This window comes from Heptranchias perlo, chromosome 20, assembly GCF_035084215.1.
Source record: "Heptranchias perlo isolate sHepPer1 chromosome 20, sHepPer1.hap1, whole genome shotgun sequence".
Taxonomy (NCBI): domain Eukaryota; kingdom Metazoa; phylum Chordata; class Chondrichthyes; order Hexanchiformes; family Hexanchidae; genus Heptranchias; species Heptranchias perlo.
In genome coordinates this window covers 51,280,177-51,296,719 of record NC_090344.1, presented here as the reverse complement: position 1 = coordinate 51,296,719, position 16,543 = coordinate 51,280,177, and the positions used below count along the sequence as shown (strand labels likewise).

Below are 16,543 nucleotides of genomic sequence, written 5' to 3'. Positions count from 1 at the left end.
GCTACGTCTCTCTCAGTGACACCACTGGGGGAATTACCTTGGAGGAGTAACAGAGTGATAGGCTGGGCCCCAAAACGTGTTTTAAACGCCCCCTACCCACCAACCGGCTAAACTCACTCTTTCTGCAGCTACCAAAAATTTTCCGTCTATGTACTTTTCAAATTCCTCTTCATCTGAAGACAGTCCCATCCAGATCCGCACACGGAGCTGAGCTGCAGTCTTCATTTCATAGGTCTTGTCCAGCGGGTACTGTCAACATCAGTTCAACAATTCAGCAATTAGTTCCCATTGAGGATCGGGAAATCTACAACAGCCTGACAGGCACCAAAGTGGTTAAAACAAAGAGCAGTCGCTTCATTATCTCTGGGTGATACTTGGAAAACAGTCAGGCAATAATCCCCATAGGACATTGTAATGTAAGGGAACGACACGCTGTTAATCACGACAAAGATTTTATCATATCATCGATTTCACTGCAGTCCTCACCCTCATCATGAGGCTCTCTATGACAATAATCTCTCTGTGAAACACAAAATAACTGAACCATGATAGAATCATCCAGCACAGAAGGAGGCCATTTGGCCCATCATGCCTGTGCTGACTAGTTGAAAGAGCTGTCCAATGAGACCCAATCCCCTGCTCCTTCCCCATAGCCCTGTAAATTTTTTCTTATTTATCCAATTTCCTTTTGAAAGTTATTATTGAATCTGATTCCACCGCCCTTTCAGGCAGCACATTCCAGATCATTACAACTCGCTGTGTAAAAAAAATTCTCCTCATCTCCCCTCTGGTTCTTTTGCCAGTGATCTTAAATCTGTGTCCTCTGGTTACCGACCCTCCTGCCACTGGAAACAGTTTCTCCTTATTTACTCTATCAAAAACTCATATAATTTTGAACACCTCTATTAAATCTCCCCATAACCTTCTTTGCTCTAAGGAGAACAACCCCAGCTTCTCCAGTCTCTCCACATAACTGAACTCCCTCATCCATGGCACCATTCTCGTAAATCTCTTCTGCACCCTCTTGAAGGCTTGACATCATTCCTAAAAGGGACTTAGGGGTTCAGGTACATAGATCATTGAAGTGTCATAAACAGGTGCAGAAAATAATCAATAAGGCTAATGGAATGCTGGCCTTTTTATCGAGAGGACTGGAGTACAAGGGGGCAGAAGTTATGCTGCAGCTACACAAAACCCTGGTTAGACCGCACCTGGAGTACTGTGAGCAGTTCTGGGCACCGCACCTTCGGAAGGACATATTGGCCTTGGAGGGAGTGCAGCGTAGGTTTACTAGAATGATACCCGGACTTCAAGGGTTAAGTTACGAGGAGAGATTATACAAATTGGGGTTGTATTCTCTGGAGTTTAGAAGGTTAAGGGGTGATCTGATCGAAGTTTATAAGATATTAAGGGGAACGGATAGGGTGGATAGAGAGAAACTATTTCCACTGGTTGGGGATTCTAGGAGTAGGGGGCACAGTCTAAAAATTAGAGCCAGACCTTTCAGGAGCGAGATTAGAAAACATTTCTGCACACAAAGGGTGGTAGAAGTTTGGAACTCTCTTCCGCAAACGGCAATTGATACTAGCTCAATTGCTAAATTTAAATCTGAGATAGATAGCTTTTTGGCAACCAAAGGTATTAAGGGATATGGGCCAAAGGCAGGTATATGGAGTTAGATCACAGATCAGCCATGATCTTATCAAATGGCGGAGCAGGCACGAGGGGCTGAATGGCCCACTCCTGTTCCTATGTTCCTAAAGTGCGGTGCCCAGAATTGAACACAATACTCCAGATGAGGCCTAACCAGTGATTTATAAAGGTTTAGCATAACTTCCTTGCTTTTGCATTCTATGCCTCTATTCATAAAGCCAAGGATCCCATGTGCTTTTTTAACAGCCTTCTTAACTTGTCCTGCCACCTTCAAAGATTTGTGTGCGTGACCCCCCAGGTCTCTCTGCTCCTGCACCCCCTTTAAAGTTGTACCATTTAGTTTATATTAGTTATGATATTGGACGTGTTGCGCAGATTTGTAACAACACACAAAATGTGGAGCTGCCCGCAACGGGAGGCGTGTTCCTGACACAGAGTGACTGGCTGGCTGAATACGAGTGCAGACTGATGTACAGTTGCTAATGGTTACAATGCGGAGTGTCCAAAGATGGGGGATAGTTAATTCAAACTCTGTGCAGACACCTCTGCTCTCACCATTGCCAGGTGAAATCCTCCAATCTCCAGCCCGGCTCAGACACAACAAACTCGATGCTTGCACCTGAGCGGACTATTAATTGGGTGAAGGGTCAAAGCCCGTAGCCCAGGACAGCCGCAAGGTTACGAGGAGTCGGAGAGAGAAAAAAAAAGAGGTGAAGTAGAAGTCAGGTGACACCAAGTTTGGGTTTTGAAAACCGTTGGATTGTCGGAGAAAGGGAAGACCGAGGGAATGAAGGGTGCCAGTTTTGAATGAGTGAAGAGATCGTACAATGAGGGCCACCTCCAGGAATGTACCAACGCACCCTGCCACACACTAACCGAGTGGGAGATTGTACAACGAGAGTTATGGGGTGATTCTGCGACCTGGCACAGGGAATGCAACCTCTGGAAATCGCAGGTCAGCAACCTGCCATCTTCCGCTATCGGAGAGTGAATCACGGGCCGCGCCTGCGATTTCCCGAGAGGGGCCAGACCACGGAATTTGCTCCTTTGATTTGAAAGCGGTGAGGATGGGGGGGCGGGAAGTGAATCGCGTAGAATGGGGGGCGTTTGGAGCTCGAAACGCAGAACAAAGTCGTAACTATGGAAGCAGCGTACATTTGAGGAGAATTCTGACCTACCTTCAGAAACACCGTTTGCAGCTTTCCACAGAATTTCCCACAGGATTTTCCGCTATCTTTGGAAAACAGGACCGAGTGCGCTTTAACCCGAGCGTAAGCAAGACGCTTCCCCCCGCACAGCATCCAGAGTATGACGTCGGGCAGGCTGTTTTGAGGCTGCAAGGTCAGAAAAGTAGAACACGTGAACAGTCAAATCATTGCTCTCGGGGCGTCAATTGTGACGATTCTCTCCCCCTCTTGCCGAGGAGCTGCTGTCCGCCGGTTCCTCGCCACCCCCCCCGTGCGCGGGGCCTGGACAGCGAGTGCCGGCAGGCTCATCGGCCACAGGGAGCATCACAGCTGAGCCTAATCCCGCTCTCGCCTTGACGTCGGCACGTGGGCTGTCCAGCTGGAGTAAACGGATAGCGGCCAGGAGCAGAAACCCTGGATATCTTTTCCCCCACCCCTGCTTGGTCAAGGAAGGCTGTAGCGCCCCTAACTCTGCCCCAACGGAGATTGGGAAACTGTGTTTATGAATCCCTTTTTGTCAATGGTGCAGAAACTGAACGAGTGACAAAATACTGCAACAAATATGCCGGTGATGCTAACTTTTTCCACAAGTGACAGTCACTGACTGATAGCAAGTCCAAACTGGACAGTACGGCAATGGTTAGGAGGAGGAGTTCTGATGAAACGTTAGCTCTTTTCTCTCCCCACAGACGCTGCCTGACCTGCTGAGCGTTTTCCAGCATTTCCTGGTTTTATTTCGGACTACGGTTTGAGTTCTGAGCTGTGCTTTTCCCATTAAATAATGTCTCCACATCATGAGACTCAGAGGAAACGAACTGAAATTGAAAACGCAGAATCTCTGGTCCCTTTTGTAAAGCCCTGCTCTCTACGGAATCAGTTTAATTATTTCAATGCAAAGTGGAAGAACAGAGTCGTAAGATTGTTATAAATGAACAAATAATGCAGGCGGCAGCTGGTGGCAAAGTTTATGCCGAGCGCCTGACCACATGGTTATGGTGAAGGAAACTGAATACTGTTAAATAGAAATCTCAGGCACTCACAGGAGGGAAGACAAACCGTGCAGCTATTCTTCAACATGAGTCATCACCCTCAGGAAGGGAAGGCGGGGGTGGGGGGGGGGGGAATGAAATGAAATCAATCACTTTCTTGGTGCGGTGGCACTCTCCTCTCGCCTCAGAGTCGGAAGGTCGAGGGTTGAAGTCAGATTCCAGAGACTTGAGCACAAAGTCTAGGCTGACACTCCCAGTGCAGTACTGAGGGAGCGCCGCACTGTCGGAGGGTCAGTACTGAGGGAGCGCCGCACTGTCGGAGGGGCAGTACTGAGGGAGCGCCGCACTGTCGGAGGGTCAGTACTGAGGGAGCGCCGCACTGTCGGAGGGTCAGTACTGAGGGAGCGCCGCACTGTCGGAGGGTCAGTACTGAGGGAGCGCTGCACTGTCGGAGGTGCCGTTTTTCAGATTGGATGATAAACCAAGGCCCTGTCTGCCCTCTCAGGTGGGTGTAAAAGATCCCATGGCACTATTCGAAGAAGAGCAGGGGGTGTTCTCCCCGATGTCCTGGCCAATATTTATCCCTCAACCAACATCACTAAAATAGATGATCTGGTCAATGTCACATTGCTGTTTGTGGGATCTTGCTGTGCACAAATTGGCTGCTGCATTTCCTACATTACAACAGTGACTACACTTCAAAAAGTACTTCATCAGCTGTAAAGCGCTTGGGACATCCTGAGGTCATGATAGGTGCTATATAAATGCAGGTCTTCCTTTACATAAGGAGCCTGTTTGCTCCACATTGGACGATCCCCCCTTACACTTGTATCAGGCACTAGAAAGCAAACCTCCTCTGCTACTGACGTGAGGCTCTCGAGCCACTCTTCAACTTCAGGCAGCATGTCCTGCACATTGACGTTTCTGTCCCTCAGTTTCTCTGCTGACTTTCTAATCTTCTTAAGAACCAAAATCTGCTGGCCATGCATGTAGTGATCGAGGGCAGTCACAGGGGGAAGTTTCTTCAATGGTAGGAGTGAGTTACTACAATCGGGGGAAAGAAAAGAATTAAAAAATCAGCTGACTGGTTCTGCATGGGTCCCGCCCAAGCGGGGCCCGCCCGCCCGCCCAAGCGAGGCCCGCCCGCCCGCCCGCCCAAGCGGGACCCGCCCGCCCGCCCGCCCAAGCGGGGCCCGCCCGCCCGCCCGCCCAAGCGGGGCCCGCCCGCCCGCCCGCCCAAGCGGGGCCCGCCCGCCCGCCCGCCCAAGCGGGGCCCGCCCGCCCGCCCGCCCAAGCGGGGCCCGCCCGCCCGCCCGCCCAACGGAGGCCCGCCCGCCCGCCCAACGGAGGCCCGCCCATCCAAGCGGGGCCCGCCCGCCCGCCCAAGCGAGGCCCGCCCGCCCGCCCAAGCGAGGCCCGCCCGCCCGCCCAAGCGAGGCCCGCCCGCCCGCCCGCCCGTATTTAAGAAGCCTGGGCATTTCTTTGTTTTTCATTGCTGGAGCAGAGAGAGTAAGGGGCATCAAAATATAAAGTTAGAGAGGGCAATGTAGGGAAATGCAACTATTTTGCACTTTATGCCTCATATTCCAGTGTCAAACACTCCCAGGTCAGTAATAGGAGTCAGGCATTATGCAGGATCTTCCCAATCAGAGGATCAGTGCGGTATTTCCAGTTCCCACATCAGGTGTCCTTCCAGCCTCACTGAGATTACCACCTTACTCTCCATCAGTGCTGGGCTATGGGTAGTTTTCCACTGTGGATTCATTCCCACCAGGAACTGGGTTCAAATTACCCCAGGCTCACTTCACTTGGGACCATTACAGCCAGCAGAAAGAGGAGAGTTTCATCGGTCTGAGGCCACTACCATACTGTATCACTCAAAGTGTGAGTGAAACAGTTCCATCATTTGACTTTATTCCTACTACAACCTCCAGCTCATAACCGATTATGTGTTAAAACCATTAAAATAGTCATATCTCCCAGGTCGGAGTCAAGTTGTACAATGCATACAACTTTTTAATTAACAGAGGTGACTGTTTTGGTTCCTTGAATAATCAATTATTCCCATAAAAATCCAATTAAACAGAGCCGGCAGATCACACTGCTTACAAGAGAAATTTACAAAATATCCATAATGGAAAAAAAACGGATTGGCGGCCGTGCATTCAGCTGCCTAGACCCGAAACTCTGGAATTCCCTCCCTAAACCTCTCCGCCTCTCTCTCCTCCTTTGAGACGCTCCTTAAAACCTCCCTCTTTGACCAAGCTTTTGGTCACCTGTCCTAATATCTCTTTATTTGGCTCGGTGTCAAATTTTGTCTGATTAACGCTCCTGTGAAGCGCCTTGGGATGTTTTACTATGTTAGAGGCGCTGTATAAATGGTCTTATTTACATCAATGCAGCCATCTGCAATTTAGATCACATCGGGTCAAAGTATTTCTACTTTGAGTAGAATTAACAGGTAATTCATTTTCCATTTTATTTCTGTCAATTCCCACTCCAGTGCGTGTGTGTGCGTGTGTGCGCACATTTTGCACTGATCAAGGTGAGGTCTGTTGGTGCTGAGAGTGGAACAGTTCCCATTTTAAGGCACCTGGTTTCAGCATCGAGCACTCCCAGGTCAGGTATATCACAGCCAAGTGCAAACACAAAGCTGCCTCCACTAAACTCAATACCGTGCCTCAGCTTCAAACTCAAGGAGAACAAGTTCCCGCCCACTGCTGTACTGTAACATCTGTCCGTTCCCATAGCGATGTCCTGACAATCAAATCAATGTCAATTTAGGGGGAAATGTGAGCAGGGCACTGAGGTTTTCTGTGCCATTTTTGCACATTGGAAACACAATGAACAACATACAAACTCTGTGAATGGTGTAAACATTGCTGAAGTTGAGAGTGAAATTCACCCTCACTGCCAACAGAGGTGGAGAGAGAGAGAGAGGGGGGGACACTTTAATCTCATCGGTCTGGTCCCAGGGTTTAACCCACTGCCAGTTCTCGGGGGATTTTGCTTAATGTTACCTACTTGCAATCTTTCACTAAACGATCAAGCATCTTCACCCACAACCCAGTGAGGCGAGTCCCTTCAGAGGGCAAGGTTTGTCTGACGTCTTCCAAATTGGCTTTCTAAAATAAAAATGCAGCGGCATCAAAAACGTCACACTGATATCAGTGAACGGCATTTACCCCAACTCCCTCCAACTAATCCGGTCAGTGACTCTCCCAGGGAGCCCTCCAATGCCCTTCCAAGTGGCCATTTTTCATGTGCAAGTCTAGACATTGAGTGTCAGAAGGCTGTTCAACTGCAGCAGCATCATTCTTTTGCGACTGATTATTTTTCTACCCTCCTCTTCTGGAGGCAGTGCAGAGATAAGGTTATCTCCAACAAGAGAGAGTCTAAGCACCTCCCCTTGACATTCAACGGCATTACCATCGCCGAATCCCCCACCATCAACATCCTGGGGGTCACCATTGACCAGAAACTTAACTGGACCAGCCACATAAATACTGTGGCTACAAGAGCAGGTCAGAGGCTGGGTATTCTGCGGCGAGTGACTCACCTCCTCACTCCCCAAAGCCTTTCCACCATCTACAAGGCACAAGTCAGGAGTGTGATGGAATACTCTCCACTTGCCTGGATGAGTGCAGCTCCAACAACACTCAAGAAGCTCGACACCATCCAGGACAAAGCAGCCCGCTTGATTGGCACCCCATCCACCACCCTAAACATTCACTCCCTTCACCACCGGCGCACTGTGGCTGCAGTGTGTACCATCCATAGGATGCACTGCAGCAACTTGCCAAGGCTTCTTCGACAGCACCTCCCAAACCCGCGACCTCTACCACCTAGAAGGACAAGAGCAGCAGGTACATGGGAACAACACCACCTGCACGTTCCCCTCCAAATCACACACCATCCCGACTTGGAAATATACTAACCTGAAAAAAATCCTGGAACTCCCTTCCTAACAGCACTGTGGGAGAACCTTCACCACACGGACTGCAGCGGTTCAAGGCGGCTCACCACCACCTTCTCAAGGGCAATTAGGGATGGGCAATAAATGCCGGCCTCGCCAGCGACGCCCACATCCCATAAACGAATAATTTTTTTAAATGTACTCAACATCCCTTCAGCCAATAGTTCAATAACTGCAGTATTTTATTAATCACTGCACAGCGATGGGACAGGTGACTGGTGTGACTTTCCTGATCGGGCTCAGGGTGGAAGACACAGGCTAGTCATCATGTGGCTTTTTTCTCGTCTCCTCCCAGCAGTCTTGGGGTGACTTACTTCCTCCGAGGGAGAGGATAGGAGGAGAAAGTGGAAACTAAATTAAACCCACACAAAGGGGAGTGGAAATCTGGGACTCTCTCCCCCAAAAAGCTGTTGAGGCTGGGGGTCAATTGAAAATTTCAAAACTGAGATGGATAGATTTTTGTTAGGGAAGGGTATTAAGGGTTACGGAACCAAGATGGGTGATTGGAATTAAGATACAGATCAGCCACAATCTAATTGAATGGTGGAATAGGCTCGATGGGCTGAATGGCCTGCTCCTTTTCCTATGTTCCATATTTCCCCTACACAGTGGGGTATCAATGAAGACATGGATACTCCATGAATGGTGTAGAACCGGCTAAGGGTGTGATTGAAGGGGTCTGGAAATTAGAAGATTTGTTATTCGTGGAGTAAGAAACATCGAAGCAAAATGAATGCCGAATTAATAGATTATTGATTAAGTTCACCAATCCCGCATTCCCAGTGGGATAGTACTGTTTCCAGCATTTTCTGCTTTTGTTTCTGGTTTCCGGCACCTGCAATAATTGGCTTTTGCAAAAAAAATTTTGGGGCTCTTTAGCTTTGAAGGAAAGAAATGTAGACGGGATCATATAAGATGTTACATAATACAGAAAGGCAAATTCAAATTTCAAGGCAAGCCATGACAGCAGGACGAGAGAGAATAGGTTCAAACTGTCGACAGCCAAATCTTAGAGCCCACGTGAGGAACAATTTCATCGTTCAATGGTGATCAACACTCGGAATTACTTCAGGATAGAGCAGTGGAGGCAAAATCCCAAACAGTCATCCAAGAGCTCGTTGGGTAGTGTAGTGTAGGATGATATAGATAGGCCAAATGGCCTTTCTCGTCAATAGTAATCACATGAGTGTGAGCTTGTACATACGATATAGCAGCCTGTGCCACTGGGACAGAGTCAGAAAGAGACCACTCTTGTTTAGGGAATTAAGCATGCGGCAGGTGCATCGAACACAAGAGTGAAAATAACCATCAGTTAAAATAAAATCACATTTAGTATAGCTGTTTAAAATACCAAAACAAAAGCAAAAGCCCTCTCGTTGCCAGGTTTCCCAGGCTTCCCTCCCCCTCTGCAATTCTGCTGAACCCATATTTTGTTTCTATACTTTTCTCATTGTCACCTCATTTTGCCTTGCACTTTTGTTATTTAATCACTCCTGCCCTGCACTCTATCACAGACCTCTTTCCCTTCTCTTCTATCCCTGCCTCCTCCCCTTTTCCCTGGCTCTGCACTTGCTTACCTCTAACATCTTCCAGTTCTGATGAAAGGTCATTGAGCTGAAACATTAACTCTGTTTCCCTCTCCACACCCCCGCTGAGTGTTTTCCAGCATTTTCTGTTTTTATTGCATAAAATACTCACCAGCTTGTCAATGATTTTAAGCAGAATGTTTAACCTATCAAGCCTGTGGTCGATATTTTCCCAGTACGATGTCACAGCAGCCACAGGTTTGGTGTTGCACCAGGGGAGGTAATAATAGTAGTTACCTGCAAACACACGGAGAGACGGAGGGATTAGTGTCCCTGAAACTAACTGGAATATTCACTCCCATCTTGTTCAGCTCAGTCTCAAACTGTTGTATTTTTGGCATTTTTAAAGCACCAAAAATCATGGGAAAAAATACTGAGCCAGATTCATAGAATCATAGAAGTTTACAACATGGAAACAGGCCCTTCGGCCCAACATGTCCATGTCGCCCAGTTTATACCACTAAGCTAGTCCCAATTGCCTGCACTTGGCCCATATCCCTCTGTACCCATCTTACCCATGTAACTGTCCAAATGCTTTTTAAAAGACAAAATTGTACCCGCCTCTACTATGCCTCTGGCAGCTCGTTCCAGACACTCACCACCCTTTGAGTGAAAAAATTGCCCCTCTGGACCCTTTTGTATCTCTCCCCTCTCACCTTAAATCTATGCCCCCTCGTTATAGACTCCCCTACCTTTGGGAAAAGATTTTGACTATCTACCTTATCTATGCCCCTCATTATTTTATAGACTTCTATAAGATCACCCCTAAACCTCCTACTCTCCAGGGAAAAAAGTCTCAGTCTATCCAACCTCTCCCTATAAGTCAAACCATCAAGTCCCGGTAGCATCCTAGTAAATCTTTTCTGCACTCTTTCTAGTTTAATAATATCCTTTCTATAATAGGGTGACCAGAACTGTACACAGTATTCCAAGTGTGGCCTTACTAATGTCTTGTACAACTTCAACAAGACATCCCAACTCCTGTATTCAATGTTCTAACCAATGAAACCAAGCATGCTGAATGCCTTCTTCACCACCCTATCCACCTGTGACTCCACTTTCAAGGAGCTATGAACCTGTACTCCTAGATCTCTTTGTTCTATAACTCTCCCCAACGCCCTACCATTAACGGAGTAGGTCCTGGTCCGATTCGATCTACCAAAATGCATCACCTCACATTTATCTAAATTAAACTCCATCTGCCATTCATCGGCCCACTGGCCCAATTTATCAAGATCCCGTTGCAATCCTAGATAACCTTCTTCACTGTCCACAATGCCACCAATCTTGGTGTCATCTGCAAACTTACTAACCATGCCTCCTAAATTCTCATCCAAATCATGAATATAAATAACAAATAACAGCGGACCCAGCACCGATCCCTGAGGCACACCGCTGGTCACAGGCCTCCAGTTTGAAAAACAACCCTCTACAACCACCCTCTGTCTTCTGTCGTCAAGCCAATTTTGTATCCAATTGGCTACCTCACCTTGGATCCCGTGAGATTTAACCTTATGTAACAACCTACCATGCGGTACCTTGTCAAAGGCTTTGCTGAAGTCCATGTAGACCACGTCTACTGCACAGCCCTCATCTATCTTCTTGGTTACCCCTTCAAAAAACTCAATCAAATTCGTGAGACATGATTTTCCATTCACAAAACCATGCTGACTGTTCCTAATCAGTCCCTGCCTCTCCAAATGCAGGGACTGATTAAAAGAAAAATTATTTCACGCAACCCTGGTTGTATTTTTTTTGGTGGTTGGATTAGCACTTGGGTCGAACTGCGAGAGCAGGGGAGTTTTCCCTGGTGTCCTGGTTAATATATATCCCTCAACCAACATCACCAAAAAAAAACGACCAGCTCGTTCATCTCATTGCTGTTTGTGGGATCTTGCTGTGCACAAATTGGCTGCCGCGTTTCCTACATTACAACAGTGACTACACTTCAAAAAGTACTTCATTGGCTGTAAAGCGCTTTGGGACACCCTGAGGTGGTGAAAGTCACTGTAGAAATGCTCTTTAACTGGAACCATCGACTTGAGTCCCATTTCCCTGCTCTTGCCCTGCATCCTTCTATATTCTCCTGTGTCTAATTTTATTTCAAATTCCACTTTCCAGCAGCAGTCACTAGACAGCGATCGGCAGAGGAAACCCTTGTGACTTTACCCCTCTTGAACCCAGAAGGGACGAGGCCAATTCCAGTGCACAGACTCGGTGGAGTTTTTTTAAATTTCCCCTTCTGTCTCCAGTCAGCGTTTACAAGAATCTCCTGCTGGAAGCAGGGAATGAGAAAAAATTATTTCAAATTTGCTGCCGACATATTTTAACCCTTCTTGTTCAGCAGTCCCGTGACTTTTTTCCCTCTCATCCTATGCTGCTACTCACCATCATACATGGCTTGGCTGTACTGAGTGGTGGATGCGTGAAGCTTGCACGACTTGTCAAACTTGTTTCCGTAATTCCCCACGCTGACCTCGAACTGGATCGGCTCCTTGATGTCTTGTAGTCGCGTGGCCGAGTAGAACACAACGCAGAGGCTGTACCTCCGCCTGTGCAAATACCTCTGAAACCACGCAATCAAAAAGACACTCTCACTGCTTACAACAACTGACAGCAACTTGCATTTATACAGCGCCTTTAACGTAGTAAAACGTCCCAGGGAGCTTCACAGGAGCGATTATCAAACAAAATTCGACACCGAGCCACATACAGAGATATTAGGACAGGTGACCCAAAGCTTGGTCAAAGAGGTAGGTTTCAAGGAGCAACTTAAAAGAGGAGAGAGAGGCGGAGAGGTTTAGGGAGCGAATTCCAGAGCTTAGGGCCCAGGCAGCTGAAGGCACGGCCGCCAATGGTGGAGCGATGAAAATCGGGGATGCGCGAAAGGCCAGAATTGGAGGAGCGCAGAGATCTCGGAGGGTTGTCAGGCTGGAGGAGGTTACAGAGATAGGGAGGGGGGCGAGGCAATGGAGGGATTTGTAAACAAGGATGAGGATTTTAAAATCGAGGCATTCTCAGACCGGGAGCCAATGTAGGTCAGTGAGCACAGGGGGTGATGGGTGAACGGGACTTGGTGCGAGTTAGGATACGGGCAGCAGAGTTTGGATGAGCTCAAGTTTATGGAGGGTGGAAGATGGGAGGCCGACCAGGAGAGGGTTGGAATAGTCAAGCCTAGAGGTAACAAAGGCATGGATGAGGGTTTCAGCAGCAGGTGGGCTAAGGCAGGGGCGGAAACGGGCGATGTTACAGTGGGGTCCCACTGTTTAGTCATTGGGGCCCTATTCTTAAGCAGATATCCCTGTGAGCACTGCAATCATACTCCCGTCATTAAAAATAAAATCACCAGGGGACTGGGCTTACAGGAGTCTTGCCCATGGCTTGGAGAGGGTGCGGAGGAGATTTACTACAATGGTCCCAGGCATGAGAGACTTCAGTTATGTGGAGAGACTGGAGAAGCTGGGATTGTTCTCCTTTGAGAAGAGAAGGTTAAGAGGAGATTTAATAGAGTTCAAAATTACGAGGGGTTTTGATAGAGTCGATAGGAAGAAACTGTTTCCAGTGGCAGGAGGGTCGGTAACCAGAGGATACAGATTTAAAATAATTGGCAAAAGAACCAGAGGGGAGATGAGGAGGATTTTTTTTACACAGTGAGTTCTAATGATCTGGAATTCACTGCCTGAAAGGGCAGTGGAAGCAGATTCAATGATAACTTTCAAAAGGGAATTGGATAAATACTTGAAAAGGAAAAATTTGCAGGGCAATGGGGAAAGAGCAGGGGAGTGGGACTAATTGGATAGCTCTTTTAAAGAGCTGACACAGACACGATGGGCCGAATGGCCTCCTTCTGTGCTGTATCATGCTATGATTCCTTTATTCACTTCTGGGACCTGGGTTCAAATCCAGCCTAGATTGATGGGGTGGAAGATTCCCCTCTCTCCCCTAGATGTATGGCAGGGTGGGGGGAGTCAGGGGACCAGTTACAATTGCGAAACAGCCAGTGAATGGGCCTCATATGATTGCACAAACATAGAAGCCCACGGGGTCAGTAAGATAAGACAAAAAGAACTCCCCGTGTCCTCCTCTCAGATCCAGCCAACAAAACGAGACTTAGAGAGTCTGCTTGTAGAATAATACAGGAACTTATGCTGTTTACATCAAAAGCAGCCATCAGCAATTTAACTCAGCGCCCCAGTTTAATCTCGCACTGCTTCAATCACAGGAACGAGATCATTCAAACAAACAAACACGCACTCCATAATTCCTGATACCGGGAATCAAACCATGGACCTTTGTAGTACGCGTGAATAAGTCGGTACATTTATCCGGGGAGACATGTAGTTCCTGAGCTCATCACATTAATACCTGCACAACTGAACAATCTTCAGCAGTCAAATCCTCCAATTTTTTCCCTAAATGTTCCTCCACCTTTGTGATCAACTCTATCAAAATCCGACCTCGATAGGAGACTCCTTCATTCTGTGAGGGAAAGGGAAAGGAGAGTAATTAGAATGTTATACTTTATTAAAGAGACCGATGTCACGCTCCCCTCCCATACCTCAATACTGTGCGATAAGGAAGATTAATAACGAGGAAGGATGGCCTGTAAAATTTATCGAGTTATTTGTGTTTAAAAACCTTCTTGGACAGTCGATCCTACTATGGGTCCGATTCTGAGCTGACTCACTGCCAAGACTCGTAGCTGAAAGAATCACCACTTGTGCAAGGTACTGGACGGTGGTTTGATGCCCCATGAAACTGTATTCAAACAAGAATCAACGCCTTGGGGAAAGGAAGGGAGAAAATTGGAAAAATAAACGGTCGGGAGGTTTATTTAGCCAAACGTCCCCTTCTAGATTTTCTTTTTAAACATAGAATTACATGGAATCTGCAGCACAGAAACAGGCCATTCGGCCCAACGGGTCTATGCCGGTGATTGTGCTCAACACGAGCCTCCTCCCACCCCTCTTCATCTCACCCTATCAGCATATCCTTCCATTCCTTTCTCCCTCATCTGTTTATCCCGCTTCCCCTTAAATGTTATCTATGTTAGTCGCCTCAACTACTCCTTGTGGTAGCGAGTTCCACATTCTCACCACATTTTCAGAGACTAGAACTCTTTTGTTTAAAATAAAAGGGCAATATGAACAGAATAACCCATCTACCTTCCAATCCCAGATACCGCTCCTCCTGGGCATGCCTTCCTGTAGCTGGACTCCTCTGACCACAAATGGACCTCCCTTCACATCTCCTCCCCTCAAAAAGCAACATCTCGTATTTCTTGTCCCCTCGATAACCGCCGGCATTCTGTCACGCCAAAATCTGCCCACGATTTGAATACTCATGTTCTCATGTTTGGGAAGGCTCTCTCGCACCTCCTCACACTAAACAGGATAAAGGGATAAGCAGGCGATCCCCCTTTCCCTTCTAACCTCCAGCCTCTCTCCGTTATGTTGACAAACGCTGGCCTTGCCAGCGACGCCCACATCCCATGAACGAATTTTTAAAAAAATTCTACACTCAATGCTCCTCTGAAGTTAACCTCACTTATTTCTTCAAAGGCCAAATACAGGAACCTTCCCACTCTTCCTCGTCTCTGTATCCTCACCGTGTTGAAGTGAAGACTCATCTCCATCTTTCCCAGGACCTCCTCACTTTCCTCAGTCTTCACCTCCTCCAACAATCTAACGCATTTTAAAACCCAAGCTTGTCATCACCTAAGACCAATTTGTTTTCCTTTACAAAAAGAATGGCAGATGAACGTACGAGGGGTTTTGATTGAGTCAAAAGGGCAAAACTGTTTTCACTGGCAGGAGGGTCGGTAACCAGAGGACACAGATTTAAGATAATTGGCAAAAAAAGCCAGGTTGGAGGGGAGTGTGCGGGGGGGGAAGATGAGGAGAATTTTTTTTTACACAGAGAGCTGTTATGATCTGGAATGCACTGCCTGAAAGGGCGGGGGAAGCAGATTCAATAATAACTTTCAAAAGGGAATTGGATAAATACTTCAAAAATTTGCAGGGTCATGGGGAAAGAGCAGCGGAGTGGCTCTTGGAAAGCTCTTTCAAAGAGCTGGCACAGGCACGATGGGCCGAATGGTCTCCGTCTGTACTGTATGATTCCAATTGCTAACTCCTGACTTAACTGGCCTTATCTCCTCTTTTTAAATTTTAGCAATTGCCTGCAGTATGGGTCTTGAAACCTCGCTCAATGATACTCAATAAATAAAAATATAAGAAATAGGAGCAGGAGTAGGCCGTACGGCCCCTCGAGCCTGCTCCGCCATTCGATAAGATCATGGCTGATCTTCGACCTCAACTCCACTTTCCCGCCCGATCCCCATATCCCTTGATTCCCTTAGAGTCCAAAAATCTATCGATCTCAGCCTTGAATATGTTCAACGACTCAGCATCCACAGCCCTCTGGGGTAGAGAACTCCAAAGATTCACAACCCTCTGAGTGAAGAAATTCCTCCTCATCTCAGTCCTAAATGGCCGACCCCTTATCCTGAGACTATGCCATCTAGATTAAAATAATTTTAAAAGGCAGACACCTTTCCAAGGTTGAGCTCGTCATACTTGTCGATACCCTCGATACCTTCTCTGGGGCTGCCGTAAAGGTTTAAAAAGCACGGTCCAAAAGCTGGAAGGTACCCGGGTGTTTCTTCTTCTGTTTGGTTAGAAAATAATGTGCATTATTACCAAGTAATCAACAGCGAGGCTTAAATAAAGTAGATGCAGGCAGGCGATGTGACCTAAACTGTGAGCATGGATGTAAATTGAACAAGCGTCACGTGTAAGGGGTAGGAGTTATAAGAGAGTCACTAATAAATCCAATAGGGAATTCAGGAGAAACTTCTCTCTCCAGAGAGTGGTGAGAATGTGGAACTCACTCCCACAAGGAGTAGTTGAGGTGAATCGTGTAGATACATTTAATGGGAAGCTGGGTAAACACATGAGGGAGAAAGGAATAGAAGGATATGCTGATAGGGTGAGATGAAGAGGGGAGGGAGGAGGCTCGTGTGGAGCATAAACGCCGGCATAGACCAGTTGGGCCGAATGGCCTGTTTCTGTGCTGTAAATTCTATGTAATTCTATGTGAGGAATGGGTTAATCAAACTGTCTTCAAGGCTGCTGATGTTTACTGTTTGGG

The 16,543-nt window shown here is 47.3% G+C and overlaps 1 protein-coding gene across 1 annotated transcript in view; it reads right to left on the bottom strand.

Moving 5' to 3' along the window:
- Positions 1-16,543, bottom strand: part of LOC137336047 (myoferlin-like) — a 129,065-nt gene that overhangs the window by 78,604 nt on the left and 33,918 nt on the right. The window contains exons 17-24 of the mRNA XM_068001549.1: positions 15,945-16,060; positions 13,757-13,870; positions 11,780-11,957; positions 9,504-9,628; positions 6,854-6,954; positions 4,681-4,873; positions 2,832-2,987; positions 118-249 (exon numbers count right to left, since the gene is read on the bottom strand). Coding sequence (XP_067857650.1) covers positions 118-249; positions 2,832-2,987; positions 4,681-4,873; positions 6,854-6,954; positions 9,504-9,628; positions 11,780-11,957; positions 13,757-13,870; positions 15,945-16,060 — 1,115 coding nt within the window. The remainder of the gene's footprint in view (positions 1-117; positions 250-2,831; positions 2,988-4,680; positions 4,874-6,853; positions 6,955-9,503; positions 9,629-11,779; positions 11,958-13,756; positions 13,871-15,944; positions 16,061-16,543) is intronic.